At 48.4% G+C, this 23,116-nt stretch overlaps 1 protein-coding gene and 1 pseudogene across 1 annotated transcript; one reads left to right on the top strand and one right to left on the bottom strand.

Moving 5' to 3' along the window:
- The first annotated feature begins 262 nt into the window (after window positions 1-262).
- LOC149336444 (lysine-specific histone demethylase 1A pseudogene) lies at window positions 263-3,106 on the top strand (annotated as a pseudogene).
- Window positions 3,107-6,496: 3,390 nt separating this feature from the next.
- On the bottom strand, window positions 6,497-22,992 carry LOC149336443 (uncharacterized). The gene has a single exon (XM_089552899.1). The coding sequence runs from the start codon at window positions 22,623-22,625 to the stop codon at window positions 21,327-21,329; it is 1,299 nt and encodes a 432-aa protein (XP_089409025.1). The 5' UTR covers window positions 22,626-22,992; the 3' UTR covers window positions 6,497-21,326.
- Window positions 22,993-23,116: the final 124 nt, after the last annotated feature.

Below are 23,116 nucleotides of genomic sequence, written 5' to 3'. Positions count from 1 at the left end.
CTTGAACTTGCGAACTTGCTTGTATTTGTCGCCATTGTTGATGCGCACTGCGACAGAGCTTTCCTGCACGTCAACGCAGTGTGCGTCTGAGGCTTAAGCTAGAAAATATGATAATCCTATTTTGCAGCAACATTTTTGTTTAACAGAAGCATGGTACTCCGAAATTGGTTGTTGTTAATGACTTCTAAACAGGTCATAAAAAGCAAGAAAAAAATACTGGGACGCTGGCGCACACCACCGCCCCGCTTCAAAGGAGACACTCTTGGTATCCGTCCACCCGTCCGCCGCGTCCGTTGTTCGCTCGCTCCCGTGCGGGCGATCAGCATCGGTAACGTGAAATAACACAAAAACGGCCAGGAAAAGTTCGCGCCTTTTGTCAGTCCTTATTCCTGGGAGAAAGAAAGTGAGAAAGCGTAGCGTCGTTAAAGTCTGTGCAACAGTGCGCGGAAAAAGTGGTGCTGGTGGTTTTTGCGGGCGGTGGTGCGATCGTTGCGCGTGCTCATCACGATTGCCGTGAACGACGTGAACTCATCGGTGCAGACGCACGCCGCACGCTTTCGCTAACCCAGTGGGCGAGTGAGTACTAGTGAACGCGGGCGAAAAGAAAAAAAAAAGGAAAAATTGGCAGCTACTTTTCGAGAGCGACGACTTCGCAGCGCGTCATGAACCCTTCGTGGAACAGGGCAGCCGAGGAGCGTCGTTCGAACGCGGCGTTGGTTCACGACGCGGCTGCTGCAGCCGCGACCGCAGCTGCCCGAACCAGCGACGCCGCCCGAGCCAGCGACGCCGCCGGTGCTGCGTCAGGGGCCACCGGCAGCGCCGAGGATCAGGCCCGCCGGAAGCCTCGCAAGAAACGACGCAGGGTCGACGCGAGACCCGACGGCGACAGGGCTGACGGCGCCCCGGACGTCCCCGACGCCGACGAGCCTGCCATGCGTGCGGGAGGAGCCGAGAACGAAGTGGAGGAGGTCGAGAGCGACCAGGACGACCTGAGCGGGCTCGAGGGAGCCGCGTTCCAGAGCCGGCTGCCCTTTGACAAGATTACGGCACAAGAGGCGGCCTGCTTCCCAGACATTGTGCAGAGCGCACTGCAGACGCAGAAGATCTTCCTGCACATCCGGAACCGGCTGCTACAGTTGTGGCTCGAGAACCCCAAGCAGCAGCTCATCTTCGAGAACGCACTGCCCCAGATGGAGTCCCCGTACAACAGCGACGCGCCGCTGGTGCACCGAATCTTCTCCTACCTCGAGCGCCAAGGGCTTATCAACTTCGGTGTCTACGAGCGGCTCAGGCAGCCGCCGGTCAAGAAGCACGGCAAGGTGATCATCATTGGCGCCGGCATCTCGGGTCTGGCCGCGGCGCAGCAGTTGCAGCAGTTCGGCATGGAGGTGCTGGTGCTCGAAGCGCGAGACCGCGTCGGCGGGCGTATCGCCACTTTTCGCAAGGGCGGCTACGTCGCCGACCTGGGAGCCATGGTCGTCACTGGCCTCGGGGGCAACCCCATCACAATACTGAGTAAACAAGTAAAGATGGAATTGCACAAGATCAAGCAGAAGTGCCCACTGTACGAGTCCAACGGCAGCACGGTCCCCAAGGACAAGGACGAAATGGTGGAGCGCGAGTTCAACCGGCTTCTGGAGGCCACGTCTTACTTGTCCCACCACCTTGATTTCAACTACGTCCAGAACAAGCCTGTGTCCCTTGGACAGGCCCTGGAGTGGGTCATCAAGCTGCAGGAGAAGAGTGTGAAGGAAAAACAGATTCAGCATTGGAAAGCCATTTTGGAACTCCAAGAGAGACTCAAGGAAAACCATACGAAGCTCATTGAAATACGCGAACGCATTGAGGAGCTCAATCGGATCCACAAGGAGTCGACCGAGCTCAAGCAGCGTGACGTCACGCAAGAGTTTGTCCACCGGAGCCGCATACATGATCTCACCTTGGTGTGTCGTGAGTGGGACCAGCTGCTTGAGCATCAGAGAGAGATTGAAGACAAGTTGGAGGAGCTTGAAGCATCGCCCCCTAGTGATGTCTACTTGTCATCTCGTGACCGTCAGGTCTTGGATTGGCACTTTGCAAATCTGGAGTTTGCAAATGCCACACCGCTAAACAACCTTTCCCTCAAGCACTGGGACCAGGACGATGATTTTGAGTTCACAGGCAGCCATCTGACTGTCCGAAATGGCTACTCCTGCGTCCCTGTGGCTCTGGCAGATGGCCTGGACATACGTCTCAACACTGCGGTCAAACAAGTCTACCTCTCAAGCACGGGTGTCGAGGTGACCACGACCAACACGCGAACCAATTCTGGCATGGCCACGTTCAAGGCTGATGCAGTCCTCTGCACGCTTCCTCTCGGAGTCCTCAAGCAGTCCATAGTCAACAACCCGAACCTCCTGAACACTGTGCAGTTTGTGCCGCCATTGCCAGAATGGAAGGCGGCTGCAATCGCACGCCTGGGCTTTGGCAACCTGAACAAGGTGGTGCTCTGCTTCGACCGCATATTCTGGGACCCGAATTCGAACCTGTTTGGCCATGTCGGCAGCACTACGGGTAGCCGCGGGGAGCTGTTCCTCTTCTGGAACCTCTACAAGGCGCCTGTGCTTCTGGCACTGGTCGCAGGCGAGGCAGCTACCATCATGGAAAATGTCAGCGATGATGTCATCATCGGCCGCTGCATTGCAGTCCTGAAGGGGATCTTTGGCAACAGTGCCGTGTCTCAACCCAAGGAGACTGTGGTGACAAGGTGGCGTGCTGACCCGTGGTCCAGGGGGTCCTACTCTTTCGTGGCCACTGGCTCTTCGGGCAACGACTACGACATCTTGGCGGCTCCTGTGACGCCCACTTCGAACCACGTTACGCCGACTCTTCCACGCCTGTTCTTTGCGGGGGAGCACACCATCCGGAACTATCCGGCAACCGTCCATGGTGCTCTGCTCAGTGGCCTTAGGGAGGCAGGACGCATTGCTGACCAATTTCTTGGGTGCCCGTATGCACCAGGCAGTGGTTGAGGCAGCCATACTTAATCTCTCACTCATCGACAATTTCAAGCATGATGGTACACTTACTTTTTCATGATACAAGGGACAATAAACTTTGTAATTGAGTTTGGCTTTTTTTTTTTTTAGCGGCTACTGCTACTAGCTGGAGCCCAGTACTGAGTACAGGGCTGACTGTTGGATAGGATTTGATTTGATTTGTTGGGGTTTAACGTCCCAAAGCGACTGAGGCTATGAGAGATGCCGCAGTGAAGGGCTCCTGAAATTTCGACCACCTGGGGTTCTTTAACGTGCACTGACATCGCACAGTACACGGGCCTCTAGAATTTCTCCTCCAAAGAAATTCAGCCGCCGCAGCCGGGATCGAACCCGCGTCTTTCGGGTCAGCAGCCGAGCACCGTAACCACCGAGCCACCGCGGCGGGGCTGTTGGATAGGAGTGACACTTGAACTGCGTTTATACAAATAGTCCACAATCGTTTTAGCCTCAAGGAACCGTACTGGTCTTGCAAAGCTGTCAAGAACACACACTTGCCTTTGCTTTTAGCCCTTCCTGCCTAACATGCAAGCAAAAAACAGCATGTAGGCATGCAGCTCCTAAAAAAAATGACTGAATACTATAATAGTGACTGCCTGTATAGTGAAAAGGTCTAACTATTAGCAAATACTATGTGATCTGCCCCAAAATGGAATGGGTAAAGGAAAGACTGGAGTTTAGGCATGCATGGATTTGGGTGGTCGAAGAACTTGCGACTCCTCAAGTAGCCGAACAGTTCGAAATCCTGTTTTTTACCGTTAATCTTGCGTTTGGTCGAACATAGATGAAAGCTATTTTGTTCTTTGACGTCAAATGGATAAGAAACTGAAAGGAGAGAGACGTTTTTGTTGAATTACAACTTTGCCAAGCTACAAAACATGGCAGCACTATACCGAGCAGCTCAATGACTTGAGCTGCAAGTGAGGCATGTTGACAGATGAAGCCGTCTGACTAGCTCTCCAGCCGCAATAGATTTTATGATTATGTCTACTGTATGAAGATTTTCTAGTTGTTTTTTAGTTATATTTAATTTATTCCCCCCCCCCCCCCCTTTTTTTTTCAGCAGATGCGAGAGAGACATTAATGCTACCACCCAGCTCTGGAATGAGTTTCTTTCCATCTTGCTGACATAAAAATGCATGACAGTGGGGAGAAATATGAATCAAAATTAAGGGTAGTGACAAATTTCAGCTCATTTTTTTGCTGCAAAAATGCATCAAAATGGGTTGAGAGGACTGACTAGCCACATCTGTTGCAGACAGTAGCTAGATTAGTGGTGGAGCTGCGAGTTGACTCAATTGCACGCTCGCAGTGTACTCGTTCAAATCTCGCCTACGCAACATAGTTTATCCGATTAGCACAGATACGCCTTGTTTTAACGCATTAAGGCGCACACAGGGGGAGCACTGCACCCAAAACTTTGGGGATGCAAGAAATTTCCTCGGGGCACAGTTAAATTAACTATGCCTAGGGTAGGTGCAAAATATTAAAGGTGCAGTGAAGAGGAATCTAAACTCGTCTTTTTGTCGCGAGAACTCAATCTACACATTTTGAGCATTCTTAGAAACTTTGTTGCCCTGTGCGGCCGATTTCCCGTAATTTAAATCGGATTAACATCCGGCTCCCGTTTTTATTTTTAATTCCCTGCAGATGGTAGGAGGAGTCGACCAACGCATGGAGTTCCTTTCAGGCAGTCGCGTAGTGGCTTTGATTTTGCTTTTATTTTGTTTTTTAGGTTTCCGTGAATTAACAGATCCTGTGAGAGACTACATAGCTGCAAATTAGGCCCACGGAAATAAAAATATGCATGGACTCTTAGCTTTCTCTGATCACTACGTATCACTCCGCCGATGGCAGAGTGGCAAGCTGCCATGGGACTCGCTGAAAGGTTGGTCGACTCCTCCCACCGTCTGCGGAGAATTAAAAAGAAAAGGCGGGAGCCAGGACGTTTAAACTGATTCAAATTAGGGAAATCGGCCGCACAGGGCAATAATTCGGAGTTTATAAGCACACTCGGAACGTGTAGATAGAGTTCCAGCGGTAGAAATACGAGTTCAGATTCCTCTTCAGTGCACCTTTAAGCAAATCACACAAACAGGCAAGTGCAGATTTAAAGTGGAAAGGGCGTTGGGGAGGGGGCAAATGCAAATAAGGAATTTTCTATGAGACAGCGTGTGAGCTGCCGTATTTTTTCGTCAAAAAGAGTTCAAGAAATCTATTGCACAGAGCCACCAACCCCAATCGCCAATACACGAAATTCCACCCCTGGCTCAAGGTTAGTGTGCCCAAGGATAGAATGACATTGAACCTGATGCAGCTTTGAGTTTGAAGGCTGATTCTAATTTCAACTTTAGTCCCATGGATTTCGAGGCTGCCTATTGTGTGTACACTCGCCGCCAAAAGTAAATGGAAGGCGAATTTGTCAAAAAAATTTAATTTCTTTAAATCTATAGCATAATGGCCCATGTTTGTTGGTGCACAGTGCAATTCGCAACATCACAATTAGGCTGCACATATGTATTCAAGGATGCATGAATTGGGGGGGGGGGGGGGGGGGGGGGGTGGCAGTGTTTAAATTTTTTCATTAATATTGCCTTCCACGGCACCTGTACATATGCATATGGAGCACATTAGCAAACACATATCTGCCGTGATTACCGGTTCCTTTTTAACGAACTGGCGTGCACCAGAATAAGAAGTGCCAACTTTTGACTTTCCTTTAAAATCGCCGACGCAAGCTGAAATAAAAGGCAAACAGTGGAAGAAAATTTGTTTTCAGTCGGTTCCGTACTCAATGCAGGCTTAGCAGCAAATCTCTCAGCTAGCTGCATTGAATTTTGCGACATAATCACCAGAGATAATAATGATAACGGCAACGGGGATGTTCCACCCATCACAACTGCAGCAACCACTTTTAAATACCTGGGCTTGTGCTTATCACCTGTGACAGATAAGCAACCAAGTGGTAGAGTATTCTGTCAAACAAGATAGCGGCTACTCTACAGCCCCTTCAACTGAAAGGTCCAGCCACCATAAAACGGTACGGATGTGGAACACATCTCCAAAGCAGTCCTGTTGCTTGTGCGACTGACTAGGAACTTTCCCATGGAACTTTCATTTCGCAGCGAGGTACGTCAATACTATCTGTGGAAGTGTGTGTGCAATAGGGGATATTCAAAATTCCGCAAGTGCGCTTTCTTGCATAACAATGTTGCCCCTAACAAGATGGCCGACTTCGCTATAAAGGAACTACATGGACTTCAGGACAGGCGCTAAAGGTGTGGATAGAATGTAAGAAACGTATTTTGGAAGAATCAAACAAAAAACCAGTCTTTCTTGCTTTGTTCCAGCTGGAAACGCATGGTCCGCCATCTTGTTGGGGGTAACATTGTTATGCGGGAAAGCGCACTTGCAGAATTTTGAATATCCCCTATTGCTTCTCTAGAAACACAGACACATAAGACAGGGTGACGTGTTTATTTGTACAAAAATAAAAAGACAGGCCAAACGCGATGTCAGCTCTTGGAGCATCCAGGAAAAATACAGTCTCGCGCGAAAAACTCAACAGGGAAGCCCGCAAATAAAAGGCGAAACGTCGAGGGGAATGCACAACCAAAGACGCAGAGGCGCAATCACAGACAAATGTCTCAAAGATTGAGCTCCTCGGCTTTCGTGACGGAGTGGGGAATGACGGGGAAGCAGCATTTTGATTTATTAAGTCGTTCCTTTATCACTTTATAAATACTGCGCACGTCTCCTATGCAGCAGTCGGGTTTGAAGGCTTCTGCTGTAAACATCTATAAACTCTCGAGCAAACCCACAACAAGTGCACAGTCCGACACGATTTGAAGGTGATCTCTTCGGGCTTTACCTACTCTCTACGCTATAATGCAGTTTAGTTTTGCAAGATGGATAGATGAAACGCATGAGCTCAGCTAGCCACATGGTCCCTCTATGTCGGACCATGAAATTAATTGGATAACGAGTGACCATCGCGGCAGAAAAAATTCACTGGTCCTGTTCGGCCGGAAGGAGAGCGATAACTGTTATATCATGTCGGACTGTACAGGACATCACAAACCACTTCCAGAATTGGTATTTGTGAACTTGTGGACACTCAGTGCTTTCTCCCGAAACGAAAGGAACACTGAACAGATGGCCAACAACCTACAAAACTGGTGGGGTGGTTGCGTTAAGAGTGATTCACTCTTTCGTTCCCAATATTAGAACGGCACTGAGACATCGCGGACTGCGAGGGGACCATGTAGTGTTCATATATAGCAGGCATCGGCGTGCTCCTAACTGCGGGAATCCAGCTGAACCAGTCTTATTTCTGACTTTTGGCCTAAGACCAGGGAGATAAGGTACTATTCCTGAATTGCGGAGCCATAGTAATATGCATGCATACACATGCGAAAAATCTGCCTTGCGGCATCGAAATGTGTGCATTGGGTGAACACTTTTCAGACGAGTTTCTTGCTACCCAAACAACACATGGATGCAACCACATGGTGTCTGTGACAACGAAATAACTCTGCCTAGCCTGTGTACGAATTTTTAGCCAGAGTGTTTATGACGTTTAATGGTATGGCGGATACTGTGTCCTCTTTGTTCAAGTACCTAGTGCTGTTAACACGAGCCTGAAAGTTTTCCCCGAGACATAAAAGCTGCGGCACATACCAATTTGTATGCTCAAAAGAAAACATTCGACAGAAGTCTGTCTGGTTGGGAAATTTAATGTTAGGAGAAAGTAAGTGACGCCAACCAAGTAAAATACAGAAAAAACACGACGTTTCAGGACCGGCTCGGCCCCTTCTTCACGGTGTGACTACGGGCGAGCGCAGCTTGGCTTTTTAAGCCCCTGCGTGGAGGACCTGCGGGTCAATGGCCGCAGCCCATGGACGTAGGATGAGGGGAGAGTCCCCAGGGAACGATTAACATTCTCTCGTGTTGCTGAATGTGCCACGACTCGAGTAGAAGCCTCCTGCGTGGGTTAGCTTCCGTTTCCAATACAATGGTGCAGTCGAAGTCAATTGGGTGGTCGCACCCTTCACAGTATTCGGCCACGGCGCTGCGTTGACGATTCATGTGACGGACGTCCGCTCTGTGTTGGTTCATCCTTTTCGCGAAGTTCTTCGTTTCCCCTATGTACGACGCCGGGCAGACGGAACACGGAATTTTGTACACGACGCCCTGGGCCATTTCTCTGGGCTGCCGGTTTTTTTGGGTAGGGGAGAAGGCGACCGATAGTGCTGGTCGGTTTGTGCGTTGCCAGCACCCCTTCTTTTCCGAGAATGCGAGCCAGCGTCTCGCTCACGCCTCTTACGTAGGGGATGCAAACACGTTTTCGCTTCTGGCATGCGTCTGAGGAAATAATAGATCGGATTTTGTTTTGCCTTTCTTGTTTCCTGATAATGCGCCGGATGAATGAGCTTGGGTAGCCGTTCTTTTGGAGGTCAGAAATGACTCGGTTCTTCTCCTTCCTTTTTTCTTCACGTGAGGAACACATGGAGTCGGCTCTCTTCAGTAATGATGTAACAACAGATGCTTTGTGCGGGATGGGATGGTTCGAATCGAAATGTAGGTACCGTCCTGTGTGGGTTGGCTTCCTGTGCACCGAGGACTGCAGGCCTTTGTCGTGCCTTACAAGTAGGACATCCAGAAAAGGCAGGCTGCCCTGCTGTTCATGTTCAACAGTAAATTGTATAGCCGGTTCAACTGAATTTAGATGACTCTGGAGGTTTTCTATCTCTCAGGTTTTCACCACACAAAAGCAGTCATCTACATAACGGAGGAATAACTTTGGCTTGGGATTAAAAGAGGAGAGGGCCCGGCTTTCGACGTCTTCCACGGTTAGGTTAACCACTGTGACTGAAATCGATCCCATAGCAGTTCCGGTTGTTTGCTTGAAAAATTCTTTGTTGTAGGTGAAAAAGGTACTGCGCAGACAGAGGTCGAGTAGGCGACATACCTCATCGATGTTGAGTGGAGTTCTCTCGTGCAGCGTTTGGTCGTTTTTGAGTGCGTGGCGAGCAACGGACACAGCAAGGGGAACCGGTACGCAGGTAAATAATGACACCACGTCAAACGAGACTAGGCTTTCGTCTTCCTCCACGGTAAGGTTCGAGACAAGTTGGACGAAATGCCGCGAATTCTGTACATGCGTGGGTGTTCTGCCGGCAAGCGGCGCCAGCACCTTGTGAAGGTAGTTCGAGAGACGTCGCAGAGGAGACAGGGTGAAGTCTACAATTGGCCGAAGGGGGACGCCAGGTTTGTGAATTTTAGGTAGCCCGTAAAAGCCTGGAGCTGAGCCGTTTCTGGAGATGAGGCGGAGGTAAAGCCATTTGAAATCAGGGTGCCGCTTGAATATCTCTGCCAGAGTTTTGTTGAGTGTTGCCTGAGTGTTTGAAGTCGGATCCTTGCGAACCTTCTCATACGCCCCACTGCTCAAAAGGGCTGACGCCTTCTCCTCGTAGTCGCGTCGGTCCATCACCACTGTAGAGTTGCCCTTGTCTGCCGGGAGGATGACGATGTCGGTGTCGCCCCTGAGACCGCGTAGGGCTTTTCGTTCCAGTTGAGACAGGTTGCTCGGAAATTTGGGGGGTACCTTGGCGATGACACCAATCGCTTTCAGACGGACCTCTTCCCTGACATGCGGCTCCAGGTGCTGGATCGTATCTTCAACAGCCGCGACTAGTTTTGGGAGGGCGGGACCAGATGATATGTTGAACCCATGTCCTTTTGCGAGAACAGAGGATTCGGGCAGTGTTAAGCGACGGGAGGAGAAGTTCTTTACAAAGCAAGAGTTATGGGGGTCAGGCTGTTTCTTCTGCCGCTGCTGTAGGGCAAACAACTTCTTGTTTTGACACTCGCGATGTTTGTTGGCTGCAGTGGAGGCCGCTTCCAATGCAAAGGCGGGAAGAGCTCAGGCATCCTGTGTTCTAGTTGGCGGCGGGTGAAGAACCGGTCCCTGCTAGGCTCATCACAGAACACATCCCTGCTAGGCTCATCACATTGCCAACTGGGAGAGGAGAGATACTGAGCAGCGCAGCTGCTTACTTTCTTAAGACATGGCCTTAATGTTGCTAACTTGCTGCACGCGTTAGTCTATAGCGTAAAAAACTAGCCTAGAAAATCTCGCAGCATTTCTAAACAAATCACAGAAATTCATGGGAGAGTGAAACAAATTTCTTTTGCCACACATCTTGGTGATTGCTTCCATGCACTCCTCCTTTCTCGTTAAACACAGCAAAGATAACACTAAATCAATATAGTAATTCATTACGAACGGTGACACTGAAAAGCCCTACACTTGACTAGTAAATGAATTTTATATAGTCAAAGCATAATAATCTTATTGGCTTATTGAGGTTTAACGTCCCGAAGCAACTCGGGCTATGAGGGACGCTGTAGTGAAGGGCTCCGGAAATTTCGACCACCTGGGGTTCTTTAACGTGCACTGACATCGCACAGCACACGGGCCTCTAGAATTTTGCCTTCATCTAAATTCAATCGTCGCGGCTGGGATCGAACCCGCGTCTTTTGGGTCAGCAGCCGAGCGCCGTAACCACTGAGCCACCACGGCGGGGTACACAATCTTTAGATTAAGTTAAACCACCGGCTGTTTTCTTATGTACATAGAAATGTTCATCCAAGGGTGGTTTTGCATTTCTTCTGGAACAAAATATGGTCGTCGCAGCTCGTGCCAAGCTTGCAGCCCTGGGCTCTGAAGCTGAATGCCACAGCCACTAAGCCACCGTGGCAGATAAATGCCCTGCATTTATTCTGCAACAATGCGGCCCATGCAAAACACAGCAATAGAAATTCTTAGCAGATATTTCCACCGGTCATCAAACGCTCCCCATAATGTCATCCGTGCCATCTGATCAGTGGTCCTTTCAGGATTAAGCAGTTGTGCAATGCAGCCGGTATAGAGACTCCCTGCTATCAAAAATAGGATGCTGTTAAACCATCCTCTACAAGGCAGCACACATCCCTGCTAGGCTCATCACATTGCCAACTGGGAGAGGAGAGATACTGAGCAGCTCAGCTGCTTACTTTCTTAAGACATGGCCTTAATGTTGCTAACTTGCTTTCAGAGGAAAGCAGTATTTAAACCTCCCACATCCACAAGGCTCTTTGCAAACTTTAAGAAAATTTTGAAAAACAAAATTCATTTTTTTACACAACTGTACATTAAAAGACCAAAAAACAAACGTAGCCTTTTTTTCATAGTTTCATCAGAAGGGCATGATTGTCCAGCAAAGGCTACACATATTCAGTTATCATTTAACTGCATTTCACGGGTTACGCAAATTTCACATCATGCTCTGAACTTTAAAGGGACACTGAGGAGAAATTGAAGTTGACTTGCATCGACAGACTACCAGTTCCTGATTACAAAAACGCCATTCATACTGACAACAAAGCTCTTGTAACGTAGAAAAGAGCAAGAACCAAAATACAGGTATCGCCGCCACAGGCCAAACTCGCAAGTACAAGCTTCATGACGTCATAGGACAAAACAGTGTTGCTAGAACAAATAGTTCTAGCAACACTAGGACACGAGAAGCCACGAATCACTGAGGCGCAGCAAATGCATGCGCAAATCTCCTTGACGTCGCCAGATGGCGCCACGTACCCGACAGCTACGCGCGCTCCTGCAGCGCCGGGACCAATCAGTGCCTGCCCTCAGCGGTATGCGGGCTCCCGGTATTCCGCTAACGGTAAACAAGGTACACGGTATGCTAAAGGTGTCTATTTGCGAGAACTTCGTTGACAACTTCGAGAACGGGATCCATTGTAACGCTGGCAAAACGCCGGTGCAAACGTAAACGAAGCGACGGCCGCAATAGCCGATAGATGCCTTCAACGTGTGGCCGGCGGTAGCTTTCTTTTCGGCTGCTGCTGGGCCGCACTGCTGGCCGTCAGAAATCACGGAGTCTGCGTTACGTCATGTGCACGTCATGTTTCACGTCACTTAGTCCTGTGTCGTCATAGGAGAATCCCAAGTTTGAATCAGAGCGGCGGGAAAACTTTTTCAACTTCGAATCCAAATTTCTTAGAAATAAATGCATCTTTCGCTGCCGGCCAAGTGGCAACAAAGCCATGAAATGCCGAACTATCGGATTTTGCTATAAAAAGAATATTAATAGAGCTGTCCTCAGTGTCCCTTTAACTGCACTTTAGAAAGAATCCTGTTATCATACACAGACTACTCTCAGGCAGCTATGAATATGGAACAGACATATCTTTTCACAGATGAAGCGAACCAATTGCGTTGCCACTTCAACGGCTTTCGAGTAGTGTGTATACTAACAAGCCCACAATAAAGGCCTCCTCAGGGGAAACTCGGCCCAAGTTAAGCCTGTGGATGTGAAAGGTTTCCAAAACAGCAAGCTGAACTGCAGCAGAACATCGCTGTCGCAGTGCTTCCGGTATCACTTAGCACTGTAGTTGTGACGTTTTGACAGTTGTAGAAACGAAAAACAAAATTGTAGCAAGACGGAGCGTCAGCAGCATTCTGGAAGAAGGGTTCTATATGAAAGCATGGCAAACTCTCGAAGCCAACACAGACAATAGACCACCTATTATTAACTCTCATAAGACAGGCAACACCAGTAAATCTACAAACACAGACACACGTTCGTCAGTGGAGAAGAGACAGCTAGAAAAAAAAAACCAGCATAATCCCAGAGGACATATGCACATCAACAATGCTAATGCACATGCTTTCACCTACCTGCTTTTGCACCACCCAACAAGGAAACATTTGGATCGCAGCATTGATCACATCTAGACAATGAGGCAAACACTACACAAGTGCAAGCAGCTTTCACAAGAAACATTTGGCTGGCATAGTGTCCCGCAATGTTGTTCGCTAGATGTTTCACAGCATTTGGTCTGCCGTGCCTGCAGCTTGCGAACACAAATAGTTAGAAGCCATCTACGAGCAGTCTATGGGCTTAGCCCACTGTTAGTAGCCCTGCATGTATAGACAGTATGCACAGTTAATGCAGGACAGCTTATAAGCATCTAAAAATAGTCGTTCACTTACCATTCAAAATACGTTTTTACTGTGGAGCCTGTGAAGTAGTCGGAAGGTAAAAAAAATAAAGGACAGCAATTTGCCTATTAAAAAAAAAAAAAGCAGGACAGAGCCTGCAAAAACCAAAACAAGTTTTGAAAGATCGTGTTCTAAATGGGCATTAAAGGTGATTTCATGAATCATCTATGTGCTGCCAAAAAGATGGGTTTGGAGTCTAAATCACAATGCCCTGTACGCTACAGGCAATTTTTCAAGACAAACACACTTTCAGTTACGTTATTTGTGTTTCGCTTGCTCGAATGCACTGATGACATCACCTGTGGTATTACCACAGAAACCCTCAATGCTGAGCTTTTGGTGGCTTTTGATGTGAAAAAAGGTGCCTGTTAGGCTTGGGTCACTGATGATGGAAACATGATGCAAACGATGTGCAATTTGTAATTACGCAACGAAAGCAGTTCATGCAAGCACTGACATCGTCTGGATTTTTCCATTTTAGCACTCTTTAACCTTAAATCTGCCACTCCCGAGATAACTCGGGCTACCACATACGCACACCCGCTGCCTCTCCCGAGTTAACTCGTTTTGGCTTTTTAACTCACCCCCTGCCGCTCCCGATAATACTCGTGTAAAAAATAACGATGCAAACATGTAGCGCCATCTATGGAGAGACTCTATAAATTCATAGATCTTGTAGGGTAAATTTTAAACAACAGATGGCGCGCATGTTTCCACATCCGAGTCACTTCGTTTTGGTCTGCGCACAGCAGCCATGAGGCTATGTGCCACACTCGTCCACGCTTTGACGGATGAAGAAATTCAAAATTGCTTGTGAATTCAGAGTCCAATGATAATGAGAACGAGGAAGGAGCCCACCTAAGTGCCTTGTCGAGTGATGACAGCGATGAAGTTCCCCTGCCACCGAAATATCCGCGTAAGAAGAGGAAATCCGACAGGCCAGATTGGTGCTGGAAGATTTGATTCATTACAAGTAATATCTATAAGATTATCCTGAATAGACATGTCTACATGTCTTGCAGAGCATTTTAGTGCGTTACTAGCAAAAATTTCCAGGAAACTAACATTCGAAAAAAACCCGGCACGGTGTGTGCAGATGTGAGTAAAAAAACCTGGCAGTGAAAGGGTTAAAGAAATGAGAGCTGTGGAGCATGGCCAAATGGTCTCATAATGTCTCGCGTAATGAAAATACTTTAGTGTCCCTTAGAGCTGCATACAAGAGGTTTAAGATATATAAGTTATAGCCCCAGTAAAAGCTGTGCTATATCATATAGCAGCTTGCTTCACGGCTAAAGAATATTGAAGGACTTCCCAACATACCCAACGTGTGCATGGCTTCAAGATTAACACAATGCCGCTGGCAGCGTGCAAAACACATTTCCTTACAGACAGTCTCCCCCTTGCAATAATAAGCAATGAACAGTCATTCATGACAGGCATCTTTTGCTAGGTTTTTAGTAGGGGTGTGCGAATATCAAATTTTTCGAATATGAATCGAATACGAATACTTGATTCCGAATATCGAATCGAATATCGAATAATCAAGGACAGATGCATTTAACCACTACAAAACATTTATATGAGCACCCAAGAACATCACAGTTCAACTATCGATGATTAAATGAACACAAAAGGTGTGTGTGGCTGCACAAAAAGTATAAAAGTCTCGAACATTATTCTTAGAAGAGTGGAAATATCAGAGAGGATGGCTAGTACACAGCATTGATTAAGCCTAGCTTGCCATCAGCACAAAAGCGCGTTTGGGATGAACATAAAATGTTGTCGTGAAGGAAAACCAGCTGCTCCACATAGTCAGGCAGAAGTAGTTCCCTTCTAGCAGAAATGACTCCTCCAGCCGCAGAAAATGCCCTCTCACTTGGCACTGACCTGGCACGTATTGCGAGGTACTTCGCGCACAGCTATGACTATTGCAAATTCGCAGGTATAGCCACAAAAAAGCTCACCAGCACAGTTAGCTACGGCATGGCCCTTTGAAAAATTCGAAGGAAAAATTTTCCTTCATCCATGCGCATTGCTCTGGGCGCCGCCATGTTGTTATGTCTCTGTCGATAGGGCTTGCGGTAGGGCTTGCGGTAGGGCTTGCGGACCGAAATGAACGCCGGTGCTCACAATGAATATTCGGCTAGATAAGAATATTCGCGTCGGGTCGAATATTCGAAAGAACACGAATACTTGGATTTCGAATCGAATACGAATACTAAAAATATAATATTCGAAATATATTCGAAAATTTCGAATATTCGCACACCCCTAGTTTTTAGTGTATGAACAAACAAGTGTGAAAAGAAGTCTAACTCATGTGCCAATGACGTATTACCCCACATTACAATGCACAATGCTCATTGTGCAAAGCACATGTAACGAGCAATTTCTAAACACATACGAACGCAGAATGGCCACATCTGTCACCAAGTGTTACAACAGTGCCAACGGAGGTGAAATTCCAGACACGAATGTCGATGTATTCACAGTGCACAACAAGCCCCTGTCGACACTGAGACCAGCACAAACTTCATAAAAATGTGCACTTCTTGACAGCATTTCTGAAAATTGTAACACACACATGTTCACCACATGCAATGCACTCCTTTCAAACACATGCCAAATTTCAGAATGAATGGTCTCTCATGACTGTAGCCTCTACGAAAATGTTGTGCGATTACAATGCATGAAACAGCGGTCACTCAGCGATGATGTTAGGCAATATAACTATAAAGAACTACTGAAAACGCAATGCAAAGCTAAAATACCCAGCTCGTACGTCATGGCAATTTGGTGCGACTGCTTTGGCTCGGGTAAGAGAAAAAATAATCAGACAGCAAAAAATAAGCAAGTCTGAGGCATTTCTACGAATCACCAAGTTGAGCACACAAGCAGAAAATGAGAACAAGAGTTGAATTCTGTACTGAAGGTCACACACTTCTACATCTTACAGGTTACAAAGTTTTAGTTGGTGCTTTCGTAGTCAACACGACGTTATTCCCAAGCCAACCATATAGTACCAACTCTGCGTTCATTATTAGTCAGAACAGCCAGTAACAAGTTTGATTGGAGACATTAAATCCCAAACTTAAGTACGAAATTCATTTCTATAAACTGTTCTAAAGGGTTTTTGCCTAGCCACAAAAACAAACCAGTTGGCGGTGTCCCTTCACTCAGTTCTTGATCCCGCCAATAAGTCATGATGCTAGGAGTGAAACTTGGCTCATTTCACACACAAGAGCTTAGTTTCCTAGTCAGTGACCGATGCACACTAAGAACTGTCAGGCACCAAAGGCATGGCTTCAGCAGTGCACAAATGTCACACAGAAAGCTTGGTTAAAAACTATGCAAAGCTCAGTAATGTACAAAGCGCATATCCTACGTATCACTCTCCAACAGCCCACACTACGATGCAAGGCACTACGACTTGCCTGCCACACCGGGTATTAGCACCACTTTACGACGATTACTGCTGGTGATGTAACAACAAATACAACCCTTCACCGTGATAGAAAGGTCACTGCTTAGCCATGGACCATATGTGAACCACACTAGTACCTGACATGCACAGGCTGGAATGAAAGCTCCATTACAGCTGCATCCTGTACTAAAGTCACTGATAATGCATGAACAGCGCTTTGAAACACTTTGTATCAGTTTCACGCCCCTATCCAGATGTTGGAAAAGGTGAGGTCGTAAGCATCTCTGCTGGTGACCACAAGTTCAACGAAGGAATGCGTGAGGCAGGAAGTACGGCCTCCACATATAAAAAAAAAGCATGCGGAAAAATAAAAAGCAAGTATGAAATTTTCTTTCACATTGCGTGAAGAAAACGAGAAGAAGTGTTACCGCAAAGAGACTGCATTGTGCGATAGCAGCAGAGAGGAGCACTGCTGAGTAATGAACAATGAAAAAAAGAGCTATGGGCGAGCTTGTTCGGAAAAAATTAATTTTTGCTCCAACAAACTTGTGACAGTTTGATACCCTTCTCAAACTGCAAAAGCAGCTGTGCGCTTCCAGCTTTCAACTTGTGAGCCCCTAAGTATGCGCTTCACTTACCACAGTATACTTACATCAATATGGTAACAATAGTTAACACTAACGAGAACAAAATGTGTGGAGAAGCCAACCAGAAAACAAGCAGCGTTAGGCTGAACAAGCTGTACTCAGCTTGAGCACATGCCACACACACATGAAACAAGATGCAGCGCAAGACGACTGCCATCCCGATAAGCAACTTGCCAAAAAAAATATTAAGGAAATTTAAATACCCGTCTGCAAGAACTTGCTATTCAAGCTATGCAAAAGGATAACTGCTACTTCCCACGTCACTGTCAGTACAGCTCACAACTTGTGCGTCAACAATGCAAGGCAAAAACGGAGAGCAATAAACACATAAAAACACTTTGCTACAACAACAACAACAACAACAGAGCAGAGGAGAGTACTAGTTAACTTCTAGCTTTCAACTCCTCGGTAATCTTTATACCACGTACGTTTGTCCTTCTTCTAGAGTGTGCGTTGCATTTGAATCACAAACGGTCTAATAAAAAATTGTTTGTTCTCCTTTTCCAGTATTAAACTGAAGCCCCAAATAGAGCAGAGTCAGTTCACCACAATGTACAGTATAACAAACATGCTGCCAGTTAGCTCGTAAATTCCTAAAACTTCAGGAATTGAAAGAAATCAAAATATTTTTCGATACAGAACGTTTACTTCGCTTCAGAGTAATCCTTTCATTGATGGCAACGTTTTTCTGAATACCGAATTTTGAAGCGTCCTATGACGTAGGATACTGTAGTCGGACACAACTCAAGAACAAATTTCCCTCAAAGGACACCCTCCAGCTAATAGAGTCAACCAGACCTCCCAATCTTCCCCCCTGACCGATTCCTTTGGACCTCCTAGAGTGAAATAGCAGGAATTAACAGCAGCGTCATGAAAATTGGTCATCGCCATTGGCTGGAGGGTATCCTTTCAGGGGCATCTACCACTTCGTTCTTGAGTTCGAACCAAATATAGGCAAATGCGTAACCTATTACGCATAGTAAAGCATCGAACTTTTAACATTGACTTTAAAATCACTCTTCTAATCATGCAAGATAGTCTTCTTTTACAATGCACAAATCCTATTTGTCTAGCCGAATCACAATGCGGTCGACGAGGTTGAATCTGCCTGCTTCCAGAGAAGACTGGCGACTCTTTCTGAACGAACATAACGCACAAAACTGAACATACACAACAAAATGCTTGCACAGGAAAAGATTGGATCCTCTTTAGCCTACGCTAGCGGGCACAAGATTTTACACAATAAACTTTTGAAGTCGCTGTGCAAAAAAGCAGTGCCCTACGAGTAGGACACTAGGCATATATGGGTTAAGATAACCCGAATCATTTACAATAAATTTGTTTCAAAGAAGCAACTTCAATGAATAAATTTTGTTCTATGAACTAGGGACGAGGAACACCACTATCGCAAGAGATTGTTCCCAAGCGTAAGCAGGTGCCGTATGTGCGACAAATAAGCATAGCCCAACACTGAGAGTCCTCTAAACGACGCCAAGCGCGGTAACGACACCCCCTGTAGTTCCAAACACTATCAACATCAACCACCGGTGCCAAACACTGTCGCCTCCACCTCTTGCTTTGCAATCTCGTACATCTTCACAGTCAAAAGCTGAGATTCATTTGCAGCCACTCTGCTATTCCAGTAAGTGCGGAGTGACTCAAGTGCAACAAAAAAAAAAAATGCACTCTTACCTTTTTACAACCACAGAGCACTCCGTGGCCACTGCCCTCTCGTCACCAAGACTCCTCCAAACCTCCATCACCTCCACCTCACAGCCATCACAGTCACTTCACGCACACAACACCCGAGCCTCACTTTCTCGCACCATTCAAAGTCACCGCCAGACCAGCTGAACCAAAAGCAGCTGCCAAAAGTACTTTATGCCAGCAACAGCCTTCCTCTATTTAACTGACCACACAGATAGGCTATTTTTGTTCAACATACTTCTCAAAGCTGCTGTCCACAGATCCTCAGCACAATGGATGAATTTTTAACAAACAATGCAACAGCTTGCTACCAGTGGAAACGATGCACCAACAAAACATGTTTCTAACTGGGCATAATTAGCAACCCCAATGATTAAAAGCCTTCAAATGTAAAGAGGGGTGCAAGGCATGGACATGAAACCATGCACTGAAGAGGATGTTTGTATTTTGCAGGTTAAAAGTTAACAAGGCCTACAATAGTTAACTGTGCTGGTTTGAAAAAGCAGCGAATGCAACTTGAATGGTTTGATGCACCCAATACAAACTACTTCTCCAAAAACTTCTGCAGCCAGAATCTATGGAACAAATAACCTGCATCTTGCAACCCAAACCACCATCACAGTCTTCACCAATCTCTTTCTTTCAGTCTTCGTTCTTTTGCGCCATTCAAATTGATTATGAACCACCTAGCCCAACAGCAAGTACTTCTGCAATGACTCCAATAACCAGTGTCTACCACCCCGCGGAAAAACTGCGGCAGAAACCTGGGTCATTACGTTCTTTTTCTAGTACTTCTGCAATGACTCCAATAACCAGTGTCTACCACCCCGTGGAAAAACTGTGGCAGAAACCTGGGTCATTACGTTCTTTTTCTAGTACTTCTGCAATGACTCCAATAACCAGTGTCTACCACCCCGTGGAAAAACTGCGGCAGAAACCTGGGTCATTACGTTCTTTTTCTAGTACTTCTGCAATGACTCCAATAACCAGTGTCTACCACCCCGTGGAAAAACTGCGGCAGAAACCTGGGTCATTACGTTCTTTTTCTAGTACTTCTGCAATGACTCCAATAACCAGTGTCTACCACCTCGTGGAAAAACTGCGGCAGAAACCTGGGTCATTACGTTCTTTTTCTAGTATTTCTGCAATGACTCCAATAACCAGTGTCTACCACCCCGTGGAAAAACTGCGGCAGAAACCTGGGTCATTACGTTCTTTTTCTAGTACTTCTGCAATGACTCCAATAACCAGTGTCTACCACCCCGTGGAAAAACTGCCGCAGAAACCTGGGTCATTACGTTCTTTTTCTAGTACTTCTGCAATGACTCCAATAACCAGTGTCTACCACCCCGTGGAAAAACTGCGGCAGAAACCTGGGTCATTACGTTCTTTTTCTAGTACTTCTGCAATGACTCCAATAACCAGTGTCTACCACCCCGTGGAAAAACTGCGGCAGAAACCTGGGTCATTACATTCTTTTTCTAGTACTTCTGCAATGACTCCAATAACCAGTGTCTACCACCCCGTGGAAAAACTGCGGCAGAAACCTGGGTCATTACGTTCTTTTTCTAGTACTTCTGCAATGACTCCAATAACAAGTGTCTACCACCCCGTGGAAAAACTGCGGCAGAAACCTGGGTCATTACGTTCTTTTTCTAGTACTTCTGCAATGACTCCAATAACCAGTGTCTACCATCCCACGGAAAAACTGCGGCGGAAACCTGGGTCATCGCGTTCTTTTTCTCGCTCAAATAGCTCGAGGAGGTACGGCAAACAAATCCGCTAGGGTACGAGAGCGGGACATTTGGTCATCCATGACGTTCTACATCACCGGCGTAAAATATGAGGTTTCTCAAGAAGGGCAAACACTCCACAAGTGCTGGTGGTGTCTGCCCATGTTGTCCCATGTGTTTAACACTATAGAATGTCATAGAAGGCAGACAAAACAGCAAACGAAACCTTCTGATACAGCCATTCGGAAAGGGTGCCTTAAAAAGCTAGAACTGCACAAACAGAGCAAAACTATGCATTTTCTGTAGCACTGACTTCTTGAACTGACTCACTATGCAGTGCTCCGTGCAGTTGGATCAATGAAGCTGAATATGCTTCACGCAGATGCAGCCTCAAAGTAAGACATTCTGCGGAGACCAGCTAACATTCGTTTACACTCGACAGCCTGCAACCCTGTCCCATTTAGAAGGGGTATCGCAAGGACATATCGAGAGACTGTGCGTCGTCTCAGATAATGTGCGTTACTTAGTGACCAGTGGCTGTGTGCGTCATCAAGTATGGCAATACGATGCCCTAGGCAGACGGAGGTCGGCGACAACAAAACCTGGAGCCACTCGGCGTGTGTGGCGTTGTACCACCCACTCGCACTGCACCCGTGGCCGAAACCTCGGGTCGGCAGGCCACTCTCATCAACAGACACGCACACACCGTCGCGTTCAGTAGAAGCGCGGCGCCTGACCCGGGTAGCCCGGGTGGCGCTGTGCGGCCGCAGCGGCCGCCGCGATCTGGTGCTGCTGCGCCGCCGTCAGGTACGACGACGGCTTGGGCTGCGGGCTCGCCAGCGCGAGCGCGGCCGCCGACTGGGCCGCCGGCGAGGCCAGAGTCCGCATGGGAAGCATCGACGACTGAGACACGTAGAACTTCTCGTCGTGGTGGAAGCGCGGCTTCTGCAGTCCGTGCTCCAGCGGCTGCGGCACCACGGGTCCGCCGGGGTAGCCGGCGGCGGCGGCCGCAGCCGCGGCCTGCTGCTGCTGGTGCTGTTGCTGCTGAGCGGCGGCGGCTGCTGCGGCCGCCTGTTGCTGCTGCTGTTGCTGCGCGGCGGCAGCCTGCTGTTGCTGGTGAGCCAGGTGGAAGTTGTGCGTGGCCACGATCTGCTGCTGTTTGGCGACCGCGGCCGCCGCGGCAGCCGCCGCTGCGGCCGCGGACTCGTGGTGGTGCGGGAACTGCGGCGTTGGGTAGGCCGGATACGGAACGGGGGCGGCCGGCGCCATCGCGGGCACCGAACCTTGGCCCGGAACGTGAGCGTAGTAGATGGGGCCGTGGCCCGGCGCGTACGCGGGGATCAGCTTGGGGGCCCCGTACGCCGAGCTGGGGATCTGGGCCTTGTACGCGTACGGCTGCTGGGGCGAGAAGCCCGACTGCGGCGGCGTCTGCTGCTGCGAGGACGAGGACGCGGCCTGCGAAGACGGCGGCGGCGGAGACGGAGTCAGCGGCCTCTTGAGCGGCGCCCGGTGCAGTACGCTCGGGTTCTGCGGGATCGGCTGCGCCAGCTTGTACATGGAGTGCGCCCTGTTCATTTCCTGGATGTAGAGGTGCTGAGGCGCTGCGGCGGCGGCGGCAGCGGCCGCCGCCGCCGCAGCGTGCTGCTGCATCGCGTTGTGGTGCTGCTGCTGCAGGTACGAGTGGTTTAGCGCTGCCATCTCGTTAGCCTCTTTGACGAGCGCCCGCTTCCGTGTGTCGTCTTCGTGGAGCACCTTTTTGAGCTGCATGAAGAGCTGGTGCTTCTCCTCCTTGAGCGTGACCAGCTTCTTCTCCGACTGCTGCACCTGGTCGCGGATCTCCTCGAGCGTCATCGCGTCCTGGCGTCGCTTGAGTTCTTGCTCGCGTCGCACCCGCTCCGTGGCGGCGTCGGCCTCCTGCTCCTGCTTCTTCTTCTCGCGCTGGCGCATGATGTGGTTCTTGAGCGCGGCCCACATGGCCATGCTCATCTTGGGACGCTCGACCACCGCCGGCATCGTCGCACGGTCGCGTGGCAGCGGCGATCGGAAGAGGGGCCCGCACTTGCGACGGGACGGTAGCTCACTAGTTTTCTTCGCTTTTCTTCCCCGTACGGTCGACAACCCGAAGACAACGCGACAGACGACGACCTAAACCTCCTCTTCTCGAGCGAAACAAAAAAAATTCGATTGATGTCGGTGCCACTGCGAACTGCCAGGCCACGCCGAGCCAAAGAAAGCCAGCTTGCCGACTGCCTGTCACGACAGGAATCTGGGCCGCTGTACGACGCAGCAGCTTCACTCTGCTCGACCCAAAACATGGACGAAAAAAAAAATAAAGCAAAAGCGATAACCGGGTGACGCGCAGCGATACGAGAAGCAAACACGATCGTTCAATCAACTGTCACGAACGACGCGCCCGTACAACAAAAACGAGCAAAACAAAAAGCGTGCGAAACGCGAGCGCGGATGTCCTCCGTGCCTGTTGCTGAATCACTGCGCTGCCACGC

This window comes from Amblyomma mixtum, chromosome 7 (assembly GCF_055824585.1).
Source record: "Amblyomma mixtum isolate Tamu chromosome 7, ASM5582458v1, whole genome shotgun sequence".
In the NCBI taxonomy this organism is placed as follows: Eukaryota; Metazoa; Arthropoda; class Arachnida; order Ixodida; family Ixodidae; genus Amblyomma; species Amblyomma mixtum.
Note: the sequence above shows the minus strand (reverse complement) of the source record. Positions and strands in the feature narration are given on the sequence as shown.